Source organism: Centrocercus urophasianus, unplaced genomic scaffold (assembly GCF_019232065.1).
Source record: "Centrocercus urophasianus isolate 14NV4802_14NV808 unplaced genomic scaffold, USGS_Curo_1.0 seq_11, whole genome shotgun sequence".
NCBI classification, from domain to species: domain Eukaryota; kingdom Metazoa; phylum Chordata; class Aves; order Galliformes; family Phasianidae; genus Centrocercus; species Centrocercus urophasianus.
In genome coordinates, this window is record NW_024884253.1 from 61082215 (window position 1) to 61109911 (window position 27697).

The 27697-nt window shown below is 39.9% G+C and overlaps 1 protein-coding gene and 2 long non-coding RNA genes across 4 annotated transcripts; 2 read left to right on the forward strand and 1 right to left on the reverse strand.

Annotated features, from left to right (window-relative positions):
* Nucleotides 1-40: 40 nt before the first annotated feature.
* Nucleotides 41-6348, forward strand: LOC122154998. The gene is made up of 4 exons (XR_006167082.1): nucleotides 41-2778; nucleotides 4987-5081; nucleotides 5524-5591; nucleotides 5835-6348. It is a non-coding gene; the product is annotated as an uncharacterized LOC122154998 (long non-coding RNA).
* LOC122154997 (sodium-dependent neutral amino acid transporter B(0)AT3-like) lies at nucleotides 5186-27697 on the reverse strand. Its single transcript, XM_042808660.1, has 12 exons — nucleotides 26454-27697; nucleotides 18903-19043; nucleotides 17167-17304; nucleotides 16246-16427; nucleotides 15725-15835; nucleotides 12032-12144; nucleotides 11596-11724; nucleotides 10672-10828; nucleotides 9291-9495; nucleotides 7834-7993; nucleotides 7317-7479; nucleotides 5186-6063 (listed from the first exon to the last, which is right to left on the reverse strand). The coding sequence occupies exons 1-12, from the start codon at nucleotides 26596-26598 to the stop codon at nucleotides 5848-5850; spliced, it is 1860 nt and encodes a 619-aa protein (XP_042664594.1). The 5' UTR covers nucleotides 26599-27697; the 3' UTR covers nucleotides 5186-5847.
* On the forward strand, nucleotides 8247-25806 carry LOC122154999. 2 transcript variants are annotated; one of them, XR_006167083.1, is made up of 4 exons: nucleotides 8247-8773; nucleotides 17419-17584; nucleotides 19508-19692; nucleotides 22996-25806. It is a non-coding gene; the product is annotated as an uncharacterized LOC122154999 (long non-coding RNA). The 2 variants fall into 2 exon arrangements; XR_006167084.1 differs by having other exon boundaries at nucleotides 19508-19655.

Below are 27697 nucleotides of genomic sequence, written 5' to 3' on the forward strand. Positions count from 1 at the left end.
TTTTTTTTTTTTTTTTTTTTTTTTTTTTTAGGTACCAGACAATAACTTTAAAAGAACAGGCTGTTCTGTTAACATCTTCATGTTTGTGTTTTTCTGTAAGTTTGAAGGCTGTTTGAAGTACAACCTGTGAACTTGGCTTGATTTCCTTCAGTAATTCCTTTCTTCTTGAAGAAGACATATTTAAGTTATCTGTATAAACAGATCAACATTTTTGCCATGTATTGTTTCTGAAGAACTGTTCTTTGATTTATTTTTTTTTTTTCTACTGCAGACAGTTTTATAATAAATTGTCTTCATAGTTGCAATAATACAGACTTGTCTCCAATACCTTTATTTTATAGTAAACTTCAACCCAATCCCACTCAACTTGGAAGTGTCTTGAAAGGCACTTGAAAGGTACAGGGAAAGTGCATTTCATGGCTGCACCTAGCAAGATACATGGGATAAAGATTTTTTTGCTGTGGAGAACACAGTCAAAATTTGTATGCTATATCTGGGTATGTTCAACATGTTTAATATATTCTGCAAGTTTATAGAGATGTACTAAACAATGGTGATGTATTCATAACTACAAAAACAAGGGGAACCAGTTATTGATTAGATAATAGAAAAGTTACTTGCTTGGTATATTTGCATTTCCTGTTCTTTATTTAGTCTTATCTTTTGCTCCTTAATAGTACTGAACTACTATCTAGCCCTTTTGTTGGCATGTTTTACAGGACTGAATTTTGCTCTATGACTGCTCTGGTAAGCCTGCCCACGTGTCTTTTTTTCTCTAGGCTCACATGTTGAATTTGCAATGCTATAAAGTAGAGCTATTTCATTAGGATAAATAAAATATCTTATCAGGGATGAAACTTAAGCACTTCAAGAACTTCCTGCACTTCTGAGGGAGCTGTTACTTTCCTGTGACTATTTACTCCTCACTCAGTCTTTCTTCAGCTATGCATTCCTTCCTCTCTGCTGCTCTTTTCATCTGCTGCTATACTAATAAGATTTTGTGTAGGTGCAGGTGGTATAAATTTTGATTCTTTGCTACTTAATGCACTGCTCAATGCATTTTGTGTATCATGTTGAAGAAGGCCTTGCTGGTGGGCAGCAGTAACAATGAATGCATGTTTATTTTGTCTTGATCACTGCATTCTGGATAAACCTCCTGAGAAGGATGAGCCTAGTCATTTCCTCAGAATGGATAAGCACACCTGCTGTGAAAGAACTGTGCAGGATAGGGGCTGGGGAAGTGAAAAATATCTCAGGAGCCAGGATCCTGCGATGTGAATCCATGCTGAGAGAATGGGTTCTGTTCTGTGCCTAACAGCCATCTCAAGGCAAACTTTTGGGGTGATCAAAAGAGTGTCCTGGAAAACTGTGGTAAAAAAACTGGAGCAGCAACTGTGCTGAATTATTCAGTTTCTAAAAAACATTGGAAAGAGGTGGGTTTGTGAGGACTAGAAGAAAACCTCTCTGCTTTCATCCAAGAGCGTAGTGGTTATGGATAGGTTTGCTTCTAAAGCCTTTAAATGCAGACTTTTCCAAGCGTACTGAGAAAGAAACATACTTTGTTTTAATTTTTTTTGTGTGTTTAATAGACTGAAGGTTTGTAATGTCTTTCATCATGATGCCTTCTAGAAGAGGTTGGCGTGTTTTTCCCCCTTAAAACTGACAACAACTGGGGTCTCGTCTTCATTGCCTCTTTATTCCGCTTCCACAGGATGTTTTGACTTGCAGGTGTATTGCCAGGACAAGTCCATTTTTACTCTGTACCACAGCAGACTAAATGGCATATAAACTAACAAGGAAGTATCTCAGTTAAAGGTGTATTTTTGGAAAAAGTATGTGAAGTGTGATGCAATTTTCTGAACTGATGTTTGCCTTTACATGTACTTGCAAAATTACATTTACTTGCTAAATTATCAGTTTAAAGCAGTCGTTGCTGTTTCTGAAGGCTACCTGTAAACAAATGCAAATATTTCTCAGAATTCACTTTCTTTTTAAAATAGCCTATTTAAGAAGACCATTGAAAGCAGTGCTGAAACTAGTACTTGTTTTGCAAATGGAAAATTGTAGAATATATGGCACTCTGTACTGTACTGTACTGGAAACTTGCTGCTACAGCTCAGGACTGATGGAGAGAATGCTGGGAACATGTTTAAGGAATGAATTTAACAGTAGCATGGGCTTACTGCACTAAAATGATTGATCCAAATCATTGAAGAGAAGGTAGGAATATTCCTTAAAGCTACTTCTATAATGAACTGTTTTAACATAGTGCAATATATCACAATGGTAAAACATTTTCTGCTTAACTGGTAGAAAGTGTGATGAACGGCAACTGGTGACAGGAAACGTGGTGAATTGAGTAGCTTTGGGCTGGAAATACTAAAATAATTTGCTTAAGAACATTCTGAACCTACGCTGTGAGTTTTCAACAATCACTGGAAAGCTGGGAAAAGTTCAGGAGACTCTATGGGTAAGGGGAAATGTTAAAATTGTTTCTGTGTTTAGGAAAAGGTAAGTAGAAAGATTAAGAGCGAGGCCAGCCACGGTAACTGTATTGTGCAACCTATGATCTCAGTCAACTTGTCAGAAACTTTATTTGGGCCACTTTGGGGAGGAAGTGTGGTTGGGATAAAAGTTGTTTTTTTACTATCTCTGCAGAGCAGGAAGGGAGAAACTTGACACAAACTTGTAGAAGAAATAGAAGCATCAACATGTTTCAAAGGTATCCTCACTGCTTCCTGCTGGAAAGGGATTTCAGACTGTGAATTTCATTTTGAGGTAGGTATGAAATTTTGCATTATAGGGAAATGCTTGTGTTCCAGAAGGAGTATGGTCCTCTACAGGTTTTCTCTGTTTTAGGATTATTTGGAAGATTCCTCATTTCTGGTGCAATTGCAGTGCTCTTGCTCTGTTTTTGTTTGGGGTTTTTGTTTGTTTTGTATTAGTAGGTACTTCAGTTTGTTATACAAATTCATATCTTAAGGCTAGAAATTCTGTTGTGGCTGAAAATCACAATGCCTGTAGCTCTGTCTCATACTGATTTACTCTCAAGCTCTACTTACAGCCCTGCCCAAAGAATTTTATCCTCTTCTATTCTGTCTTAGGAAAAGACTTCTTCAGTTATGCTACTCAAGAGAAAGTCAGTCATGCTATTTAAGGGAACAAGTCCTCCTAAAATACCATGTTTTCTGTGAATAGGAGAGGGGGGGTTGTAGCACTAAAATTTACTGAAATGAGGCTACAGTTCTAGCACAGGAATTCTGGTATAGATCACATCCAAAATGCACAAGAACAGCAAGGCAGTGTTCCTGAAGGAGCTGTTTAGCAGATTTTCTACATGCCTACTTCAGCTAAAGAGTAACTTAACCTCGTGCATTTCCCTGTTGTGAACTTCAGTTACTGAGATGGAAAAGTCTCTCTCCTTTGCCTCCTTTTGCAGACTGAAGCATATGTCCAGTGATCCATGCACTTTGGCATCAGAGGAGCTATAATGAGGAGCTCAGAAGTCAAGGAGTTCAAAATTTCCACTGTCTGTGTCATGACAGTGACTCGAGATACATCCAGAAGATTCAAGTCTTTGAATCTATACATAGCTTCACTATTTTCTCAGCATGTGTCTATATTATTTAGCTGCAGTTTTTGTTATGGGCATATCTCTGGCCAAGATCTTAAGCCTGACGACATACCCCTGCGTATATGATTTTAATGAACATCTATCTGTAATCAAGCATATGAATGTATAGTGTACACTTTAATTAAAATTTCTATTTACGTAGTTAGTTTTTATATGAACAGATTTTATTGAGACTATTCTTTATGGAAATCTAATTTAGCTCATAACCTTTCAAATTTAATTTGTGATGTGTAGTTAGCTATCTGTTATGTGCATAATTTCCCCTATTTTTTCTATAATTTTATTTTCTGGTGCCCCTAAGCTCACTTTTAGCAACGAACCCTTCTAAAAGCAGTCAGCAGTTTGCAGAAGTATTATAAAAAATAGATGTTCTGGCATTTTCTTTTCTATTTTAGTATTACAACAGGAGAAATGTCTTGAGCAGCCAAAGGCAGCAATGCTGTTATTGATGTAACTTGGACTACAAGAGGGGCACATCCAGGGATAAGTTATAGAGCCCAGGAGCAGGAAGGAGTCAGAGCCATGCGCGTGAGGATTGGCAGATCTCTCCAACTCTTCTGTTAGAGCAAATCATTATGTCCTGTTCCTGCACACCATGTCTCACTAACAGGGAGATTGCCCTTGTAGTACTGCTTTGAGCTTTCAGTGGTAACCTTAGGGAGTGAGTAGGTTGAATTAGCTGTTGTCAAGCTTCTGACACATCTAGTGAGAGTTGGTGTGGTTGGGAAAGGCATTTGGATTTGAAATGGATTGCCTGGAGAGTCTAGCTCCACTGACAGTGGATCAATATTAATGTCTGAGCAAAAACTGTCATGAGCTTCTGGATCCTCTCAGCATAGCTCTCTCCATTAGGCTTTGTGGTTTGCTGTTGACTTTCTCACAGAAATAGCATTGGCAGTCAGTACCCGTGCCAACAAGTGCTGTGAAAGATGCAGCTCTCCCTCACCATTGTTTTCATCCATCAAGTGGGCCTGTCTCCTTCCTTCGTGTCTCTTAGTCATTGTCTTGTCAAGGTCATGCCTCCATGAGGCCTCCATTGTTGTGACCCTTCAGGCTGTTGCAGAGGAATCAGAGACAGCTCTGTTTCCACGCTGCTAGAGAATCAGACGCAAACTGGTGTGTTTTCATGGAGAGAAGCAACATGTCAGTGATGGGTTTGAGTTGGTTTCGTTCTTTTTCAACTTCTGTTCAAATCCCTTTTATCCCTTATAAAGCTCTATTAATACATAGCCTATCACAAGGCTAAATACTAAAACTGTGTTCGTTATTCTCAAAATCCCTATATCTTTCTTGGCTCTATTGATTATTCCACCTAAGTCTTTGTCATGCCTTACCCTCCCATGCTTTCCCAGTCTTTTTTCAGAGGCTACTGGTTGCTCAAAAGTATGTCTGCAAAGGGAACCCTTGTCTCCTATCAGAATGGCCAGGATCTGCAGGCGAGTAGAAGGTAACTTCTTTTTAAGTGAAGATGTATTTCATGGTCATGTAACGTTGCAGCACACTACGATGCTTCCAAACATTTCTATCACAGTAGTCATTTATCATGTTTAATATGAGAAAGTAAGGATTAATCTTTGGGAATGTTTGTTCTCACAGTATTTTCCACTACAGTAAACCCTGGAATGTGCTAGCTAAGATGCTTGTGCAAAATTAATTACTCAGCTTTGCTTAGTGCGTGTTCTTTTAACTGCTGATGCTTTATTTGTAATGCTTGAGATTATAGAATAATCATAAAATAACTACTATTTAAATGCATTAAAGGAATTTGCAAAAAGTAGACTAAGCAAGGAGTCCCCTTCATGAGCTTTCATTCCAGCTCTCTACGTGGGGGGATTGGTGAAAGAAAATGTTATAAAATGGGTTTTAATTTTTATGTTGTTTATCCTTAGGAACCACATTTATTTGGAATAAGTGAAGAAAGACAGAGGACACTTGAAATAGCTGGCAGGCTTTCAAGGTTTGTAAAATCTGTCTGCAGGTAACGTGTGAATAGAATTAAGGCAGTGGAACTGGTGCTTCTTGGTAGGTAGGATTCAGGACAGTATGCAGGTGCAACAAATGTTGTGAAATTGGTTGAAAATAAAGGGAACATAGCAGCACTGTTATCGAGTGCTAATGGTAGGCTGTAAGCAGAACTGCGTTAACCATATTAGCTGAGTAACACATCCTGTCTAACAAAAGCTGTCATCTTCACTTACAGACAGAAAGAATATTTATTTTTCGGGGGAATGAGGAAAGTTGCTGTTAACTTCTTGACATGAAAACGTTTCTGGTGTTACAAGGCTTGGGTCCTTCCTTCTGCACATTCGTTTGATCAGATGGATGAGTGCTACCAGAGGTACAAATATACAAGGAAGAGCAGCCAAAAGCACACAGATGGCCTGTACCCAAGGTGGATAGACTTTCTGTTCCTTCATAGGGAAGTGTTCCTATGGAGATTTAAAAAAAAAAATAAAAAAATAAACAAAAAAAACCACAGAAGTGAAAATAAATAAAGTCGTTAGGGCACTTACATTTCTATGATTTCCATATATGTTTAAAGATAGCAGAAGTTTTATTTTTCCTCTATGATAGCATTCAGTAGCCATATCCTCTGGCGTCACTTCTTGTGAGTCTAAATATAACTGTAAATTTTTTTAATAGTTTTTCTTTTGTAGATCTTATTCCAGTCTCTGCCTCTATTCACACTAGAGAGGCTCATGACAATCTTTGAGGATTACTGCAATCTGAGTGCAGTGTAAGGCTGGAATCGATTTTCTGACCCCCTCCACAGGCTCTATTTGAGAGAGACACAAGAAGCTGCAACTGACACGAGTCACCCCCGTTCAGATTGAGTGTTTTCAACGTCAGCAGGACTTTGGCACAGAATTAACCAGCACTGTTCTTGGACCACTGCCTCCTTGCCTCCTTGTCTGTCCAAGTTGCACAGTCATACGTTCATCAGTGTCCCAGTGGTATCAGTAGTTCTCAGGGCAAATCATAGAATCATTCAAGCTAGAAGAGATCATTAAGATCATCTAGTCCAACCATCAACCCATTCTCCACCAAGCCCGCTAACAATGTCATAAAATACCACATCTACATGTTTCTTGAACACCTCCAGGGATGGTGATTCTGCCAGCCCCTTGGGCAGCCTGTTCCAGTGCCTCACCCCTCTTTGTGAGGAGAAATTGTTGCTGATATATTACCTACACCTCCCTTGGCACAGTGTAAAGCTTTTGTCCTACTGCTGTTATGTGGGAGAAGAGATTGACCCCCTACCTTGCTACAACTTCCTTCCATGTCATTGTCAAGAGAAAATAAGGTCTCCCCTGAGCCTCTGAAAATGTTTCCATCCCTGGTATTTGTCATGCAGCTCTGAAGCTCTACTATACATATGAGTCACTTATGAAAATATGGAGTCTCTGTGAGACATTTCACTTTAGCAGTTGTCTGCATCACGTGCATCTCTGAGAGGTATGGAGTGTGGTGACACAAGACTTCTCTGAAAGAAGACTTTGATAACAGGAAAGCCATTTTATATTATTTGTAACCTTGTAATGTCTGTACATACTGGAGCCTTCTTGATCTGAGCATTTTATCACTTCAGACTACACTGTGTGAACAGCAATGATTTTAAAGGATCCGGTGGGAGAGAAAAACATTCACTTCTGTTAAGTATTGCAAATATTAGAGAACATACATATTTGGGGTTCCAGGCTGCATAGGTTGGTGTCTTCTGTATTTGGAGAGTAACAAAGGCCACAAAGACAATTAGCAGGAGCAGAGGGCTTATAAACCTCCATGTGATTTGCCAGTAGAGATTTAGTTTTCGTCCAGTCATCCATTTCACATCTTTACTGAACCTTAAGAGGAGACATGTATATAAAGATGTCAGAGCTTAGGGGTAACAATTTTGTTTTCTCTTTTTGTAGTCTTTCTGTAAGTTTTAAATGTGACACAACTCCTTGAATCTTTTCTACTCCATACCTTTCCTACTTGCTGTAGGTGTTCATAATATTTAAGAAAGTGGAACTAGAACTTTTTCCCCCCCAAAGATGAATGTGGCTATGTCAGTTTACATAACCTGAGTAAGTTTTCTAACTATAGTGAGTAATAAACATGTCACAGCAATTCTGTAGCATCTAATCCAACAGATATCAGGACTCAAATACCAGAGTGAAAATTTACCTCTTAAGAGAAAAAAGTTTCCAGCTTACCTTTTAATTTTATAGACGTACGCAACCCCAATCACCTCAAAGAAAGCGATAACTAGAAGAGGCACTGAGCCTGCATAGCTGTCAAAAATGTCAATCCAGTAACTCCCTGAACCCAGTGTAAAACACAGAGCAAAAAGGAAGGAAGCTAGACATATTATACCTGAAGAAAAAGAGATACCTTTGTTACTGGAGGACAGAAATTGAGATCGTTTTTTTCTAAATTGTTTTTACTTGTGTTTGAGTAACTTTTATTCTCTTTCCCTATATGGACCTACTTGATACCATTTCCTAAACTCAGTTTTCTCCTCTGTGGTGACCAAAGACACCATTCTTTTGCATGAGGAAAGCATTCCTGTGACAAGTATTCTTCAGTTACTAGAGTTCCAAGCAAGTACTCTGCACTGTGCCTTGCCTTGTGGTAGTCTTTGGATGTTGCCTATTGACTGATGCAGAGAGCTTTAGCTGTTCTCATGTTCATGCAGTCATTGGTCTACATAAACAGCTGGGACCTGTGGTGGGTAAGCACCTAGAGCTGAGAAGGATACCTCCTTATGTCCCGAGGTGGAAGTAGATGCATATGGATGGTTACCTCATCAAGTTGCAGATAGATTTGGTTTTTTTACATAAAAAGTTGTGGAATTAGAAGAATCTAATTTAGGTGCCCCAGCAAGACTTTAGAAAAGGCATGGTAGCAATATTCCATGTATTAATTTAAAATGATACTGTAGACAGGTGTTAATCCATTACTTGAAACTGCTGAATTTTTTCTAGACCAATCCAGTAGGATCTCTCCTATTATTCTCTTCTGTTTCTTTTTGCTAATGCAGGCTTTTATGTTTCAGCAAAGAAAGCCAAAATGAACAAATTCAACTCAGTGCCCAATTCCTGAAGAGAAGGCTGGATTTGGTGTCTCAGTTGGAAGAGGCTCTAGCTTTGAACAGTAAGCAGTCATTCCTCATTATCTGTTCAGTAAATGTAAAATAATTGGTAGTACTATAGTTCTGAATGAAATTGGGGTGAGTGATCTGTCTTACAGTCATGCTAATGTGATACAGCAAGTTCTTGCACAGACAGGGCAGACTGGCTGATGTCACTTGTTACCTTAATACTGTCTTATTGTCAGAAGGCCACAGTGGAGACGAGGCTCTTCCTGATGTTTGCAACAACTTAGAGCAAGCTTGGCTCCAGTCCCAGTAATTAAATGAGCGCCCACTGACTGAAAGACCTCTTGCAAGCTAAGAACAATGGCAAGGGCAATGTGATACCATATGCCAAAGTGCTACCTCATCTATGTCTTTATCTTCTGCAAATACAATCCACTACCTTGACTAGCACTGCACAATAATTAAGTTAATATTACAAATTCTTAATCCCTTTACAATATTTACTAAGCAGTTGACCATTATGCATCTATACAGAAGTCACCTTCTTTGAACAAAGCAAACCAAATACCTTACCAGACAGAAGCTCTTTAGGTATTGATTTAGATATAACTTGAAGTTCTAGAAGAGGAGTGAAGACTCCTTCGATGTTTCCAAACATGGAAGAGAGGCCCAAGCTGAACAACATTACAAAAAACAGGATGGCCCAGGCCTGTGAGCCTGGCATTAGGATAATGGCTTGAGTGAACACGATGAAAGCCAGGCCAGATCCTGATACGCTCTGTAGAATTCACAAAGAAATTCAAATAAATGTTATAAGGGGCTAAATGTAATTTCTCAAGACCCGAGAAGCTGTGGGTGCCCCATCTTTGAAGGTGTTTAAAATCAGATGAAGCCCTGGGCAGCCTGATCTGAGCAGGTGGCAACCCTGCCCATGGCAGGAGCTTGGAGCCAAGTGGTACTTAAGGTCTCTTCCAACCTAAACTATTCTATGATTCTGTGAATCTGTAACACGCACGTATCTTCATATTCTGAACCTCAACATCAGAATTTCAGCTTGTATTATTTTCTGAGATACAGTCTAGTTCAAGTTTGACTTAAACTAAGAATAATTGAGAATGCTATTGTTTTTAGGGGTTGTGCTAGGCAAGATAATCAGAGTGATTGTTTCTGGTCATTGCACCTAAATAAGCTGTACAGTTTGTAAATGTGTTTCTGAAGCTGGCCTCTTAAGGTCAAAAAGAGATACAAATTTTTATACCAGAGTATATGAAAATATGGCATCTGACAATCAAAAAGTTGTGTAAAACCAGTGGAAATTGTGAAGCTTTAACTTTGTCACCTCTTATGTTGTGTCCTCTGGAATCAAGGATGCTGGCTAGTCTAGCAGGCTATGTAGCAGTCAGCACTGGAGGAAATGAGTTGTGGGAAGTGTTTGTGGGAGTAGGAATGAAGAGCTCTGTTTTAATTTTAAATGGTCTATTAGGTATGAATTGACAGTCACAGATCAGAATTTGTATTTGCACAGGTATGGGATCAGAGGCAAACAGTGTATGTTTTAATGTAGTTTTGATACTTCAGTTGCCAAATAGGGATTTAGGAAACTCTCATTCAGCACCTTTTCTCTATAATCTTTCAGCTAGCTGTGTTTTCTCTCTTGGGCCTATTCCTCTAAACTGGAGTAGAACTAAATCCAGTGTCCGTCATGTATGCTCTGTGTAGGAGTCCCTTTGAACACTAATCCTATGATTATTATGTACTATTTTGAATACCGTATGAGGTAGCTTTGAGTTCACGCTGCCCTACAGTAGTGCTGATATTTGAAATTGTTATGATTTCATAAAAAATATTAATTGCAACTAAATTACAAGTGAGTTAAACAAAGTGGCTGGTCCTTCTATCTGCATATATATATATATTTATTTAAGGATTATTTTGTGAGAAGCAATTATGGTACCTGATCAAGAAATTCTTGAAGGTCACAGCTTTTCAGTTTGAGACCAGCGAGTTTTTTTGGATTTGATGAATTCAGGAACGTGATCCAGTCTGTATAGTTCTGTCGTGTAATGCTTTGTTCTGGAAGATCATATTCATTGATGACACTAATAATATTCCTGACAGAGAAGCCAACATGTGCAAATGTTACGCATTTGAACATTGATAGAAAATTGTTTACTTCCAGTGTTGTTATTTATAGCATAAAAGAAAATATTATACTAGGATATACATGTATGCAATTTTTTCCTAAGTATTTATATGTATAGGTATATATATATATGTATATTTATATATATATAAAAATAATTATATGAAGATATATATATTCTATATTTTTACATATTTTTATAGATAACATATATTCATCTATAAAATATATATATGAGGGATATATATTTCCTCCTATACACAGATTTTTAATATATTTATATATATAAAATAAATATATATCATTTGTAAATGATTAGGAGAAAATATTCATTAATACTTATTTGAGATACAAATTCAGAGTACTTTACAGATCTCTAAAATATATTTCAAGTCTTATTTTATACGTCCACATCATTTCCACCACTTGTGTTTAATAACAAATCCTGTGGAAAATGAAAAATGTTTTATTTTTACTATTTCTAATGCTAGCTTAATATGTGATCCTTAATTTGTGGGTTTTTATATACACTAATTCCAGTATATTATTCTATAATGTTTTATTCCATACAAATGCTATTGTGATCATTCTTTCCTCAGTGCCATGGTGATCTATATTTCTCTATTAGATTTCTCCATACGGATTTTTTTCAGTGAAATGCATGTTTTCAAGTAACACATTATCTGTTTAGGTGCAGAAACTATGGTATATAGCACTGGAATGGAAGTTTCTCACCTGTCCAAGCAGTCCCAATAGCCTGTGGTTGCTTTAAATCCCAGAACAGAAAAGATTGGGATGGAAGCATAGAGGGATGTTATGCTGTTCACAACTGCTACTGTCACAGCATCCTTTTCGCAGTCATTTCTAGAAGTAGAATTCAAATAAGCAAATTGGCTAAAAAAGTATTATCTATTCCACACCCCCTCCATGATATAGAAGAGACTTCCACATTAACGATTAGTGTGGTAGGCAAAAAATTAATCTGTACAAAATAAATTTGCTGAGCATAAGAAAAAAAAAATTGTTAAAATGGTAAAATAGATCACTGAAACCTGGAAGGACAGCAGCTGCTGAGATCCCCTAAAAGTATGCCACATTTTGAAAATTTTAGAAAATTGCATGAAGTGCTGCAAGAGTCTATCCAAGTTGTAAAGGTCACAGTTCCACTTACTTTGATGGATTGTAGCTTGAGAACGCAATAAGCCCTCCAAAAGCCAAAGAAAGAGAGAAGAAAATCTGGGTGGCTGCATCAAGCCACACACGGGGATTTTTCAGGATGTTCAGCTGAAATAATTGGAATGAATGCATTATTTAGGAATTAAACTTTCTGTTCCCTTGGCTGCTCTATTTCACATGTGTGAAACTGTGAGTTGTGATGCCATCTATGTACACTGAAAGTGGAAATTAGTTCAAAATATGTCATTTGAGCAGATGTTTCTGAAGGCACATTAAAAATGTGTATAAATCTGTTTCATTTTAAAACTCACTAATGCAATTATGCAGCTCTTCTGCCTGATAATAGAAGTGTTTCTGCACAGGTAATAGGCACACAATGGAGACAGTACGTTACATTTTTCTTCAACGTGTTTCTTCCTGTTATTATACATAGTGAGTAACTTACAGTCTGAGGTTGTTATCTTCTTCAAACTGTACAAATATTTAACCTTCGTCACATTTTAAAAAACTAAACAACAACAAAAAATCTAAAAGTGCAAGAATTGAATACTCATTAAAAAAATAGAATGTGCATCTTAAATTCAAACTGCTATGTAAACAAAAATGCAAAGTAGCATAGGAAAAAAGGAAAAAGGGAAAATTAACAGAGTGAAATTTGGAATTTGATTTAAGAAGAGAAGATTTCATAGAGGAAATTAACTGAAAAAAAATCTGTGGGTTTTTTTTTTTTTTGGTTACGAAGAGCAGTATGCAATTTTAAGTAAATAACTGGATTAAAGTTTACCATTAAAATTAGTCTAAAAGTAAAGCAAAAATGTTAGTAACGTGCACAATACAGATGTGTTGAATATATATTTCCTGCATTTGGCAAAGAAATATGTTATTTTCATAGTCTGCAAGGTCAGCTACTTTCCAATCCCGTATCAACTTGTGGGACCAGGAGTATCTGCTAAGAGCTGGTGTTTTAAATATCATTTGCCCCACAAGTAATACCTGGGCAGTTGAGTGCATCACTTTGTTTTACATCAGTCTGAGCACAGAGAAATGTGGCATCTCAGTTATTCAGGCTGAACTGTGTGTTCTGTGTGTCGTGTCTACATCTCTAGGCTGTTAACCCTGTACACCACTGTCATGTGTAGGACTAAGAGTGTGCCAAAGAAAGGTTGTAGTATTTTGGATTTCTCTACAGTTGTTCTGAGCTTGAAGGATTACAGTAATGCATTCCCCTCAGTTTGGATGAACCACATATGCTGTGGCAGTGTGTGTGACAGTGCTTTGACCACAGGAAAACAGGTGTTACGTTTCATACAGCATAGTTTAATGAGCAAATACATGGAACCATTTCTGGCTGAAATGCTTCAGCTTAGGCTAACAGACCTGTTAGGACATTTACTTTGGAAGATTTTAACCAAACCTTCCAATGCTGAAGTGCTTACTGACAGGAGCTTATGCACATCCAGAAACAGACTGCTATACAGAAATGAAGTATTCACGTTGTTGCCTGGCCTGTGTGCTGCCAAGCCAATGATTGGTGCTGATTGATCCAGTTGCTACCAACCCATCTTTCCTGAGTAGGGTCTTCCAGCATATGAGGTTGGAGTTAGTGTAGCTTGGTGTTAGATGCAATGCACTGACACTGGAACATGCTAATCAACCTCAAAGTTTGAAAAAACAATCAGTAGAAAGGCAAGTGAAAAGTGTCGTGACCAACTCACTGTACTAATGTACGTGTGTCCAAACATCACTGCATTTTGTTGGGCCCACCTTTGTTTCGGGGGGCTGTACTGAGACCTCCTAGAAAAGACCCTTGTAAATCCAGCATGTGCAGTAAGTTGAGCAATACTGCTCAGCTTTAGAACATCGTGACAAGGTTGTTATCTGATCATAAGCCAAAATTAAGAGCCTAAAAGTTATTTTGCATTTTCAGTAATTTGCCATGCAGGTTTTTAAAAAACTAAATGTGCTGTAGCTAGAAACGGGTAGATGAAGATATCAAATCAGAATGTGAACAAGTGGACACTGGAGTAATGTGGAAAGTAAGCACTCACTGATGTAGAACACCCCAGGTATTTACAATCCTTGAAACTCTTTCAGATGTGAAAGAGGCTGGAGAAAGAGGTATTTGTGCTCCTGAGCAGACACAGAAAAACATGGAAGCTGAGCCCCATAAAGGCTTGATAGAATCCTTTTTTCTGCTGCCTGTAAGAGCAGGCCCCTCTACACTGGAAAATATTTTTTAATAAAACAAAGTCATTCAGATCAAACAGCCAACATAGTGTGAATCCCAAAAAGAGAAGGAGAAAAGAATTATTAGCAAGTGAGAGAGCAGAGGAAAAGAGGCTTTGTAGAGAAATCTAAAGAGGTTTTTGGTTAGATACTCTGAGGAACCTGTATGAACATATCCAACAGCTTATTTACTTTCATAGGCTGGAGGGCAGGGACAGGAGAGAGCAAGAAAGGGAGATTAAAATTCCTACATTTGAGGAAGAACAGGGCATTGATAACCTGAGGGTTAGGGAGGAAAATATCCAGTATTTCTGAGCTGTGGCTTGGTGGGCTGAGTTAAAGAAGGGACAGACATACCTTGGCCTTATGCTCTTGCAGCATGATTTGCCACCTTGATTACTACTTTGCCATGGGAGGGAGCCCAACTGCTCCTTGCTACAGTTCAGAGCCTGTAATCACCTGGATGGCATTCAGGATGCTGGTGTTGATTTATTCTTACAGCTGAATTGGCCAAATACCCATTCTCCACTTCTTTATCATAGGAGTTTGGCATAGGAGTTGCGTGGTTTTCTATTTTTCAGTTTGAAAACCATGACCAAAGCCATTTGGGCACCTGGAGTACTGCCAGCAGTACAAGCCCATTCCTCTCACACCACTGCGTATCCTTGCTGGGAGGGAAAAAGGTCTTGGACTTGCCCCACTCGAGTGGTATGTAATTATATAATGTAATATGTGAGCTTACCTACAGAATATGTGGCTTATCCACATCTAGCCTTGACAGCCAACAAATGCCTTCAGAACAGGAGAGTGGTGCTCCTTTCAGTGAAATCAGTATTCCCTTTGGACCTTAACAGATGGGAAAGCGAGGTGACACCAGATCCCTAGGAGGTCTAAGAACACCTTCAGTGTCAGTCAATCAGGGCTGTGTAGTCAAGCAACAGTGATGGTCTTACACCTCTCCATTGCAGGTAACTCATCAGTGAATTTTTCCACACTAGTTTTGTCAGTTTTTTCCCCAGAAAAGCAGAGGATGGACATGTTCAGTAAGGCAAAGGCTGCCTGTGGGCACTGAGACCACAGAGGAGGGGTATGGTGTTCACAGGGCAGGTGCTGGGGCCTTGAACCCAGCTCTGCAATTGTGTGCCAAGCTCAGAGCTGCTCTATCAGTGGGTGCTGCCTTTCTTCTTTTCAACTCTCCGCTTTACAGCGGTTTTTAGCACTGAGGCAGAGCAATGAGGATACCCACAGCTCACAGCAAGCACTTGGCAGTCCAATTTAACTTTGAGTTTGCACAGTGTAAAGAGGTCCATCTGAAATGACCAGCGTATAAAGGGACCTAAGACTCCTACCCCTTTGAGAAGATGAGAAAAAAAATGAGAGAACCTCAAAATGAATGTATAGCATGAGATCTGAGGGGTGAAAAAGGAAAAGTAGTGTTTCTGACGATAGTGGTAATACTTACATTAGGGGTGAAAAGGTACACTAGACCTTCGGTGGCTCCTGGTAGACTGAGTCCATGAATAAGGAATATAGTTAGGACCAAGTAAGGAAATATTGCTGTTACATAAATTGCCTAGTCAGAAAGTGATAATTAAGACAAAGTTATTAAGAGTAACATCAATGGATCTTTTTTTAAGTTTTTGCCTTGTGCCATCCTAATATTTTTAGATAAAACAGTTACAAGTGAGCATGGTTAAAAATTATAAATTACTTCAATAATATTTAGTAATAATTTCTTAAAAATAAAAAATGCTCTTAGAACAGTGAGGGGGAACTAGTAGGGCAAGAAGCATTTGCAAAGGAAAAGGAGAGGAGCCTATTTCTGAGCTATCTGTGCTGCTGTTACCACTCAGTTGGACAAGGAGCACAGTGAAATGGGTCTAAAGTGGTACTTGAAACTGATGAAACTGATGAACTCTGGAAAATGACATCCAAAGTGCAGGATAAGACCCTGAGCTGTTTACTTCTGTGTCCTTCGCCTACCTTTCCTGTGGTTTCAATCCCTCGAATGGTGCAGAGATACACAATTGCCCAGCAAGCTGCTAAGCACAAAACAAGCCACCACTGTAATGTGCCGCTGTCGGTGACGTCAGGTGTTATGTTCAAAGTTTTCCTGTACCAAAAATAATTGACTGCAGTACTTTCATAACATTCTTTGTTGAGCCCTGGAAAAGGATGGCGTGCATAAGAAGAAACGTTGAAATGTGGTAATATTTTGCCACTCACTGTATCACAAGGAAACAATGCTCTACAGGAGTGGAGAGCAGCAGGGTTGCTGTTTTTACATGCAGTCTCATTCAAGTTTAGCAGTATATTTTTTTATCATGAAAAAAAAAAAGGACAATTTTGGTAAAGAAATGTTACTCAAAAAAAGCCAAAAAGACATTTTAAAGAACAGAGAACAGTCTTTATCTTTTATTCAGTCTTTAGATATGCTTTTTTAAGTCTTACTAGTATTTTTGTAATGGGTAATGTGTAATTAATTGTCTTCAAATAGTTTCTCTGCCATCTCAAAAATTATTGTGTATTTTATTTATTTTAAAAACCTCATTTTTTATTCTGAAATCAAAGGAGTAGCAGACTTTCTGGCTTGTAATAACCAAGGTATCACTACCCAATGAAAACACAAGTCTCCTTTAAACCAGTTACTGAAAGATGTCTTAAATTTGCTTTGCAGTTATGTCAGCAGTCTCATATGTCTTGATATGTAGTTTATGGTGACAGTCATGAGTGCCTTGATAAAAGACTGTTTCTCCATAGTCAGAGAGCACAGGATGTTCTTTCAAATTGTCCCTGTACTATCATGTCAGCAAAACAAGTAAACCAATCTTCCCTTTTCCCCCTACTCCCCAGGCTCTAATGTCTGTGATGCTCCAATTGCAGTGACACTGAAGCAGCAGTTACCTGTTCTGTTTTCATTTAGAGGGCAGATGCTCCATGGAAGGGGTTCCTGGAAAGAGTTGATGAAGTACCACATCACCCAGGTTAGAATGGTGTTGTAATATAAGCTCACCAGAATCGACGCCATCAGTGAAGCAACCCCTGCAGATGACAGATTTCAGCTTAGAAAACCAGGGAAAAGTTACCAGTCACAGCCCTTGCTCTTAGAATCTCCCATCTCCTAATTTCTCAAGATCTTTTTTTTTTTTCTTCCAGAGATCTTCACAAGGGATGATGTGTGTTTGTGACCTCGGCTCTGATGCGCAGCCCCTGGCTCCACCAGCACTGCTGTAAGAAGGCTGGTGCTCCTCTGCTTCGTGCCCTGGGCTCAGCCTTTCTCCATTCTGGGAGACTCTGTGGCAGCAGGCAGCCACCTGAGCAAGTAGGTGACAAATGCTAAGAGTAGGGCTCTGTGGCACCAAAAACAGGAGACATAGGACCCGCAGCTTTGGGCCTTTAACACTCAGCTCTATAAGCACTTAAGAGGCAACATCTGAGCTTGTGCCAGAGTCACTTTCAGCTGTAGGGACAGAAACAAGTTTTCTGTGACTTCACTGAGGTTGTCTAATATGAAAAATGTGAGAAACAGCTGCCTTCTTTAAGAGTTCTGGCTTGCTGGGGCTCAGACATTCAGGTTGCCTGAGCCATAGAGTCCTCTTCAGATAGAGAAGCATACCCAACTCCTGACTTTTGGCCAGCCCACTTCTGAAAGTGGCTTCACATTTGGATAGAGCCTAGGAAAATTCATACTGGAAGGGATCCCACTAAATCTGTAGTTTGGTTTCTTGCTTTGAGGTCAAAGTTAGGCAGGGTTTTTATCCACTGTGGCTTCCAGATGGAAATGACACTTTGCTCAGAGCAGGTGAAGACTGAGCCACTGGCTCCTGGTTACCAGGAATCTGAGCAGCCAGCATAGAAATAGGGCAGGTAGGACAAGCTCAAGTACAGAATGCTGCTCATTTCATAAAAATAAAAGTAAAAATTGAGACAGACATTAGATCTTCCTGAGGTGGTATCTCTAAAACACTGGGTTTTGAGTTGTCGCAGTTCCTACAAAACACGTGGGATGTTACCTAGTCCAGGAAAAGTCTGAGGTTTAAACTACTTATTTAGAAGATGAGGATTGAGTGCTTTGACATAGCATATAATTCAGTATTTATTTATTTATTTATTTTACAACATGACACAACTTTAACAGCAGACCAAAAGAGACTGAAGTTTCACAGCACAATATAGCTGCACGAGGGCACTGTTTTATCCCATACTGTGCAGAAACACACTAAACTATTATCTTCTGTTCCTTCTGTATCAACACCACAGATTCTGCTTGCTGGTTTTTTTGCAAAGGGAAGTTGGACCTGCTAAGTAGTAGGAGAAGAATCTAGCTGGAGGTCCCATCCTGCTGCTTTGTGGTTCTTCCCAGTTGCCCTCTTACCCCTCAATAACTTCTTACCTACTCTTTTTCTTCCACACGCGTAGTTGTCAGCACCAATCCCATTTTCCTGCGTACAGCAAGACACACCCTAGCTTTCCTATCTCCTACACCCACATCAAAGGCTAAAAGGTTCATATTTTAGGCTCCCATCTGTCTGGAGTGACACCTGATGGGAGTGATATCCTGATGAGCGTCAGGTGCAGCCCTGCAGGAAATAAGTGCTGAGTGGGAACCCAGCCGTGGTTCCTTCAGCCCAGATACCTACCGAGTCCTCCCAGGTAAGGTGAGATGGTGTGCCAGGCATTGATGCTGCCTTTCCTCAGGCACTGTCCTAGGGCAAGTTCAAGATGCAGCAGTGGGATTCCTTCAAAGATAAGGGCGATGAAGTATGGAATCAGGAATGCCCCTGAAAGCATAATTAAGTGCAATTAAGCCACACAGTTTTCTACACCTCATTCAAATTGCTGTTATCTCCTCTACTTCATGGCTGTAACAAAGTCTTTGTAGGAAGTGTTGAGAAAGGCAATGCTGATGTGGATGCTTGCCCAGGAACAGCTGCTGACTGTGGGTGGTTTTGTTGGTGGTAATGAAGGAGGAAAGGCCAGGACCACTAATGCTGCAGGGCACATCCCCTCAGCACTCTGACATCTCATGAACACAACACAAGCTCTAAGGATCCACACCCCTTCCACCATTTCCCTTTCTTTTGCTAGGGGGATAGCAGCAGATACACAAGCCAGGAAGTATGCGCTCTAAACACTGAAGAGGTTTTAATGGCTAACCTCTGTAAAGCATTAACAATTACCACAGTTCTTGAAATGCAGGTGTCATTCCATTCTGATGTCTTTCTATATGATCTCTTTTCTGCAGAATGGTCAGACCAAAGCTGAGAGGTTGCCCTTTCCCACTGGCAAAGCAAGACTTTGCACTGGAAGCCCCTAGGAGAAAAAGTTTCTGCATGACATTTTACAAGAGCCTATAGGTGCTGCGTAACTGGAAACAAGCTGAAAACTGTTCTGTAAGCTGTGGGAGCAATGAAATCTGATTTAGTCTGGGTTTGTATCCTTTGTCATTTACCTCTTTCATCTTTCTCTCTGTTGAGTGAGAGACAGCATTGCTTCTGGCTGTTGCAGGATGATGGTGTGCACTGCCTTGGATCTCTGTTTTTTACACGGACACTGATCTTTATGAGACCAAGTGACATCTCACTGGCATGCTCATCCCTTTTGCCCACCTGTCCACTTGAGTCAAAATGGCCTAAGAGATGGAAGTTTAGTGCTATGACATGGCCATCAGTCACAGTGCCCACAAAATAGTTTTTCTTTGGGGAAACAAAAATAGAAATCCTATGTCCACACCTTCCTATCCTCCTACCAGCTTATGCCACCTCTGTGCCCTTTCATCACTCTAATGGCAATTCTGCACCTCATTATGCCATCACCAGAGTCCTCGTGCTGAGGGAGCACAGCAGTCCTTGGCAAGAAAAAGGCAGTGGGGAGTTACCATGGATTTGAGCTCTTCCTGGAGCTGCTTCTGTTATGTAATGACTGTTTAGAAAGGTGGAGCATATAAATCAAATCACTTCGAGCTAGAAACTGCAATAATTTTGCTACCCATTGCTAGATAATTGCAATAACTATATGCAACACCCAGACAAGGTGAGTTGCTTATTCACTAGTTTTCTACAAAGAAATAAATGGGGAAAAAAACATACATGATGCCCCTTTCAGTGAGGAACTGCTCTCAATTTGCTAAAGGTAGAAACAAACATCTCTGTGACCTGGTTTCCTAAGATGTTTTAACACCAAGAAGCAGATTTGGAGGAGTCTCACTGTTGACTTCAGGACATGAGGTCCCCACTTGACATGCTTGAGAGCCCTGCTTGGCAGTCCCCCCTATTTGGAGGAGGTTCTTAAGTACCCAGGTACAAAGCAAGAGATTTAGAGGAGTGTGGGAACCACAGCAGCTCATTTATCTGAAGTGATGAAATCTAGACTGGAGGCAGTCACTGAATATCCTGTATAAATATTGAGGGAACTCTCATGCCCTTCCAGGGGCTTTGTAGCCTCTCCCCTCCCTCAGCCCTGTGCTCTTGTTCAAGGGCTGATGAGATTGTCAGAATAAGCCACTTCTGCAACACACCTGCCTTGCTGGCAGTCAAATGGTTGGGCTGTCCCATCTCTGGGTGGTGGCTCCTGAACAAGTAATCTGAGGATTCTGGGCTCTTCCTTGCAGCCATTCCACCAGACACCGATCTCCTGTATCATACCTCCATGGAAATAACCTGCAATAATGAGTGCAAACTGCCCTGTGTTATTTCTCTTTCCTCTGTTTGCTAGTTCATAGCAGAGCACATTTGAATATTCTGCAGATAGAAGGCCTTTTACTTTGTGTTGGTTTGTATGCATCTCCAGTTGTATTTGCAACATAATGTCGTGCTTTGAGGGGAAAAAAATATTTGTTTTTCATGAAAGCAATGTAAAAAGTGTGATACCTGCAATTGTGAAAAGATGGCAAAAGATTGGGTTAAAAGTAGTTCATGGAACTAATCTTTCTCAAACCAAATTCAAATAGGTGGCTCAGAGTGTAGAGGTTCAGCTCACAGGCTTAGTTATTTATTTGCTTTTGTTTTTAGATAAAAGGAAAATAGGAAAAGCACAGTCTGCTCAAGCATTTGAAGCTTGCACTCCTTCTCAATAAAATCTCCTACACATAGAATAAAAATGTGGCAAATACTAATGGTGAATAAGAACCCACTGGTGTTGTATGATCAAGGGTCTGTTTAATCCTTAGAGGAGGATATGCTAAAAGGCAGAACTTATATATCTTTTGAACATTGCTGTCAGAGATCTAGGAAGAGGAAAATGCAAGACGTAGAATGAAGCTTCACGTTGGTACCTACCACAGAGTGTGTGTCACAAAACAGAGCTCATCATCCAAACACAGATAGTTAACGTATCAGTGTGTATATGATGTGTAGCACAGGCACAACAGAAATGCAGTAGAGTTGGCTTATGGGTAAGTTGTTTCTGTTTATGGTAAAGCCCCAAGCAATGAGGAGTGCTGGCGTGTCATGCTTCGTATTGCTGCTAACTGCAAAGAGCCTTTAGAATGAGGAGAGCTCTACAGTCACTGTAGTAGCTGCCCTATTATTTCTATTATTGGAAGTGTGTGTAAAGCACTCCATCCACAAATCAACTTTTGGTTGGACCAAGTTCAGGCTGAAGCAAGCCTGAAATTAAAAAATAGTACCCTCAGATGTGTATGGCATAGATGCAGGGTCTCAAGGACAGCTGCTTTGCTCCACAGACCTGCTCTTCCAGGCCCATACTGCTTCTTCATGAGGACACAGCCCAAGAAACCTGAGCTTCTTGGGGTTTTGTGATTCCTCACAGAGATGATTCTTTCCATTTATTGAGCCCAGAAGCAAACCTAATTTCCTGAACTATTACTGTGTCTTGCTCAATTCCTCAGTGAAAAGCTGGAGCAGATGATCATTGAATTAATTGTTCTGTCAAATAGTGAAAAGTTCTGCCCTTTGCAATATACTTTTTTTTTATCTATTTATTTTTATACAATATCTTTTAGGCTTATGTGTTGTTTCAGATTTTATTTCCTTCTGAATGCAGTGAGCCAAGCAACTGCATTTCTTTGCAAGTTGTCATTCAAATTTTAGCAAAAGGTCAGACAGGCCATGGGTTATGAATATCTGGAAAGCATTCCCTCAGAAGCACGTGGACATTCTGCCCTTTTAGCAGGGGTCTAGGGTGTATTTATTTTCCTAAAAAGAACTGCGATTTATATTAAAGGCATTTTCCAGTTATTCTCTGGGCTCAGGCACTACGCGCATAATTTTTATTACCCCTTGGTTAGACCAGTGCATACCAGCTGTAATCAGGTACAACTTCACAGTATGTTAGTTGAAGGTTGTTTTTGGTTTTTTTTTTTTTTTTTTTAAGTATTTTCAGATGTCTATGCATGTACATATGTATGTAGATATATGCCTATATGACCTGTTTGAGTCTCAGTTCTAGGTGACAAAATATATACCAGACCATTTAGAAACATCTTTTCAATCCCAGTTGCCTGGGAACCTTTGTATTTGTCTCCGCTTGCTGTGGCAAACAGCCTTCATATCCATTAGTCATGAAAAGTAAATAGCTAACTTAACTCAGGCAATAAATCCAAATAATCAGTAAACGAAAGCAGGTGATAAATGTCAGCAAAACTGATATTATATTAGATCCAAGTTACTGAGTAACACTAATGTGCGATGAATAAGGTTCAGAGGTCTGAGGAGAACAGCTGACATGGAACAAATATACAAGCACTTATTTTTATCTCTTGCTTTTTAAAAGATCTAGAAATGAGGAAAAGTGCATTGCCTGACTCTTAAACACCTGGATCATTAGTGAAAATGTGATCTACACCCCGGAAGACATTCAGCCATAGACTGGATCTTCTATGACATTTCCATACCAGGTTTTGCTGTGCTCGTGGCTGGGGCTGAGGTGCTGAGCCACCACCTCTTGGGTCTTATGGTTAACCATCATGCTGCTGTTCACATCTTCAGGTACACTCCAGTACACCTGAAGATCTACTGGGCTTTTGCATCTGAGTTGTTTGCTTTCAAAAGTGCAACCCCAAATCGCATCTCTGTCTAAAATTGGCTGAATGAAAATGCAACCACATTAGGCATGTTTGTAAATCTAACAGCTCTGTCTTCTTTTTGGTCTTCATCAATCACTTATATTCTCCCAATACCTGCTGTCCAGGATGAATTATTTATCAATCCCAGAGAATTTTGTCAGCAAATTGTTATAATCATCAGCTGAGCTCTCTGAGCCCTTTGTTAAAATCCAATGACTGGCCGTGTGACCATACACTGAGCTTTATTCATCACTGTCTTTGTGCCACTGCTTGTAGTAATGCAGAGTATCTGTATCATAGAACAATTTGAATTGGAAAGGATCCTTAAAGACCATTCCTACCAATTCCCCTGCAGCGAACTGGGACACCTACAGCAGGTTAGGGTGCTCAGAGCCTCCTCCAGCCTGACATTGAGTGCCTCTAAGGATGGGACATCCACCACCTCTCTGGGCAACCTGTTCCAGTGCCTCACCACCCTTAAATACTCTGGATGGTGTCGCAGACTCTGCTTCCTTGCTCTCTTTTTTATCATTTTTTTTCACTGATAAAATGACTTCTTGAAGTGAAAAAGAATACTCAGCCTTTGTCCTTGTAGCTTTTCCCAATTTTTATTATCTTTAAAACTCTTCTAGGACCTGCCTTTTTTGTCCTGCCAGTGCCTGTGAGATATATCAGCGCCCACAGAAGCAAACAGACTTTCTGGTCACAGTGTGCTCTCTAAGGTGTCCTTGCCCTCAGTCTTGTGGCCTATCTGGTATGGGAGCAGTGTGTAGGGCAAGGATGCAGGAGGAGAGTGTTGGGTGGTGTACATAACTTTTGTACCCTTTCATATCTTCCTCATTCATTTCAGTCTCTTTCACTGTGAAATGGTTGCCTTAAGTGTTGGGCATGAGCACGTGAGAGATCAGACTGGGTTTGTCTGAGTCTAAAAGCATTGGACCACAGAAACAGGTGGAGTAGAAAAGCCATGCCCAGCACAATCCCTGCTGAGCTGAGCATCTGAAACCAAAGGCAGAGAGAAACCTGTGACTGCCTTCCTGCCCAGGCTGTTGTTAGCTACTTGTGTTGGCAGTAGCATGACGTGCCACTGGCTTACCAGGTGTTGTCAGTGTCCTTCTTAGCCCTCTCCATCCTACGTATTCTCTTAAGGTTTTATCTTTCCATAGAGGGGCTCAGACTTATTTCCTGGCTTCCTGTGGTTAAGATGCTTAATTAAAGATGAACTTTATGAGTCATTTGAAAACATGCTAGCATAGGATTTAGCATGGCACCAAGCAGCTTTCCTTTCAGTTGTCACTAGCACAAGTCATTGGTTCACATTTCCTAGAGCTTAGTGAGCTGTAGGACTGTACCTTTTTTTCACTCACAGTAGCAGTTTAGAGTGGGATCAAAAAATACTTAGTCACCTACAGGAGAAAAAAACTGAAATTCAGTTCTGGAAAAATGAAATCCTGAAGAATCTGTGTAAGTGCTGGCTGTTTCCAAGAGATGTGTGTTGCTTTGTCTTTGCTGTTCAGGCTGTCCCAGGACTCAAAAATTCTGCTCTGGATGTGCTGGGTTCATGGACATGCTCAGTTGCCTGCTCTCAGGCAGGCCACCTGAGATGCTGCAGGTTGTTTGTCCAACTCCAGAACACCCCCCCTTCAGCCACATACTGTTTCTGCATTGTAGATGTTCCTCTAAAAGCATGTATCCTGCCTCACTATGTGTGTGTCATTAGCTACAGTGACAGGCTTTTTCCAGTCATTTCAATTGACAGAGAAACAGCATGCTAACAGCTATGGCTTTTTAGCCACCTAGTTATGGTAAGCAGCTGAGAGTGCTTCATTGGGTTTCCCATCTTTGAATATAAATAATATAAAGTATAAGGTCTCCTGAGAAACACCTACCTACTGCTGCTTCTTTTTTCTTACTTGAATTAATGCAACAGTGGCTTCCAGCTGTTACATCTTCACTGCTAAAGACCTCCTTGCTGTCAAAATAATTTCCATGTCCTCATCTGTAAACTATGGCAAATAGATTCACTCATTTTCAGCTTGGTGAGTTAAATGAGCTGGATGCTTAACTCAGTCCATATACCATGCATTTTCCAGATCTCAAATAAGTCTTGAGGATCTTCTGCATTTTTTTTTATTTTGAAAAATGGGCACAAAGGTTGTGTTAGCATCAGTAGCAGTATCTCCTTCTGTTTCCCCGTGCAGTGTTTGTGCATGGCAGGATGCTTTATGCTGAGAAAGCCTGCTTGATTTCACTCATTCAGATGCTCACAGAGTCCTTATGTGGCTGCTTCTTTCTAAAATACCTCCTACTTTTAATGGCAGCATCTGTTTGTGGTTCCTTGGCTTATTCAAATATATGTAGTTCATGAAGCAATGGAGATGCCTTGATAGAATTAGATTGAAACATTTTTTTTCCTGCCATTTGCCTGTTTCTCTCTCACTTTGAATTTTGTACTTATCTTGTAAATTGAACGATAACAAATAAAACTGGGCTTGAAGAATTTGCTACGTCGCTCTGCTTGAGACAAGTTACCATGGTACCTCTCAAAAGCTGCTGTAAGCAGTGAGCTTACTATTTCTTATCCGTTCGTATTTACTAAATTGGCTGCTTCTAAAGCAATTCTTCATGGGAATGGTGCCCACAGAAAAGCTTAGGCAGGTGTCAGCATCAGCTTGCCTGAGTTAAATCAGCCAAGCATTTCAGGCAGCTTCACAGCCATCAAAAAGTGCCATTTAGCTTCACTCAGCCGTGGCTTGTGGGTTACCTCCTGAAGGTGGCAGAGAAGGGAGAGGAGTGATTTTTGTTTCCCTGGCTAAGCCAACTGTTTGGGGAACTGCCTCACTAAAGCCTTATCAGGACTTCTGGCTTCTCCTAAAGGTAGCAAGCTGCAAGTGATCTTCCTCCTCCCATCAGGACTGTAGCAGCAGCGTCAGAGCTGAGCAACAAGTTGGTTTTGTTTCCTAAACAAATGCATCCTTTAAAAACAAAATGTATTTCTACAGAGAAAGCCAATCTAAAGAGCAAGCCAAATATTTATGAGAATTTGAGAACTCAATAGCTAAAAAGAAAGTGATGCAAATATGTAAGTTCCATGCCCATCATAAGTTAGCACAATTATATTGGAATCGTGGCTTAATATTTTGGCAAAGTCCCACTTCAACCTTACCGCCTCCGTGTATCTGGCACAAGTATGGAAACCGCCACACGTTCCCCAAGCCGACGGCAAATCCAATACAACTTAAGATATACTGGAACTTGTTATCCCACTTTGGTCTGCCATCTTCTTTAGGGACTTCAGGTGGCATGTCCATTGGTAAATCTTCTAGTACGAAGTACCTTTGGCTTTCTTGTCCCTTTCCTTATAAATGGGAAGATTCTTCAAAACGTGTCTCTGCTGCAGGTTTTATGGGGAATGACAGAAGGGTTTCTCCAAAAAAGGCGGTGCTTTGTTTTTATGTAATGCAAAGGAATGTGTCATTGGAAGTGCCACAGTTTAAATACCAAACCAGGAATTATTATTATATAGACAGAGTGGCTACTCTTGATGTTTTGCAGTTCCTTCTATAGTTAGGGAACTTAGGAATATGTTGTTAATGGGTAACTTGGGATCAAACAGATTTTTATTTTCTGTTCTCCTTCTGTTCTCAGATACCATCAAAGAAGTGTGACGCTGAATATAATTAAAAAGAGACCTTTACAGCATTAAGACATTAACATTGTAAGATTTTTAGATCTGTGAATTAAGGAAGCATTGACTTTTTCTCTTTGTTAGCTGAGTGACTGAAGACATCTTTGGTAAGTACAAAAAGTGATTATTTTTTTTTTTTACTAAATTAGTCTTAATTGGATTTACCTATTGCTGTTCTACCAAAACCTCAAATAGAACCTGGTAAAGGTGTGTTTTCATGGCTGTACTTGCAGTAGCTTTTTGCCCACCTCAAGATCTGCCATTGGGACACACAGACCAGCTGCAGCCACACAGCTCCTGCTGCATAGGTTGCTGTCCTCCATATTGCTTTTCCCTCTAAACATCCACACACGTACGTGTGACTGACAGAAATTATTTGAAAGGTACAACACACTATGGCTGGGACTCTTTGAGGATCCCTTCAACATTTGTTCCTAAGCAAACCCAAGATGGGACTGTTCTCTAGACAAGACCACATATGTTCAGACATCAAAATCTTGTCTGCTTTCACCATAACTGCCTGAGGTTAATCACTTCCCACCTGTCAATGAATCCCAAGTGACTATTTTTATTTTTCATTAAATAGTTACTGAGGAATGTAACAGCTGAGTGCTTGCCTTCAATTGAAAGCCTGTGAGAAAAACTTTAATGTTCTCTTTCCAAAATACCAGGGTTTTGCTGTTTTGCACTCCACACCTTTATAGAACATCCACGTCACAGAA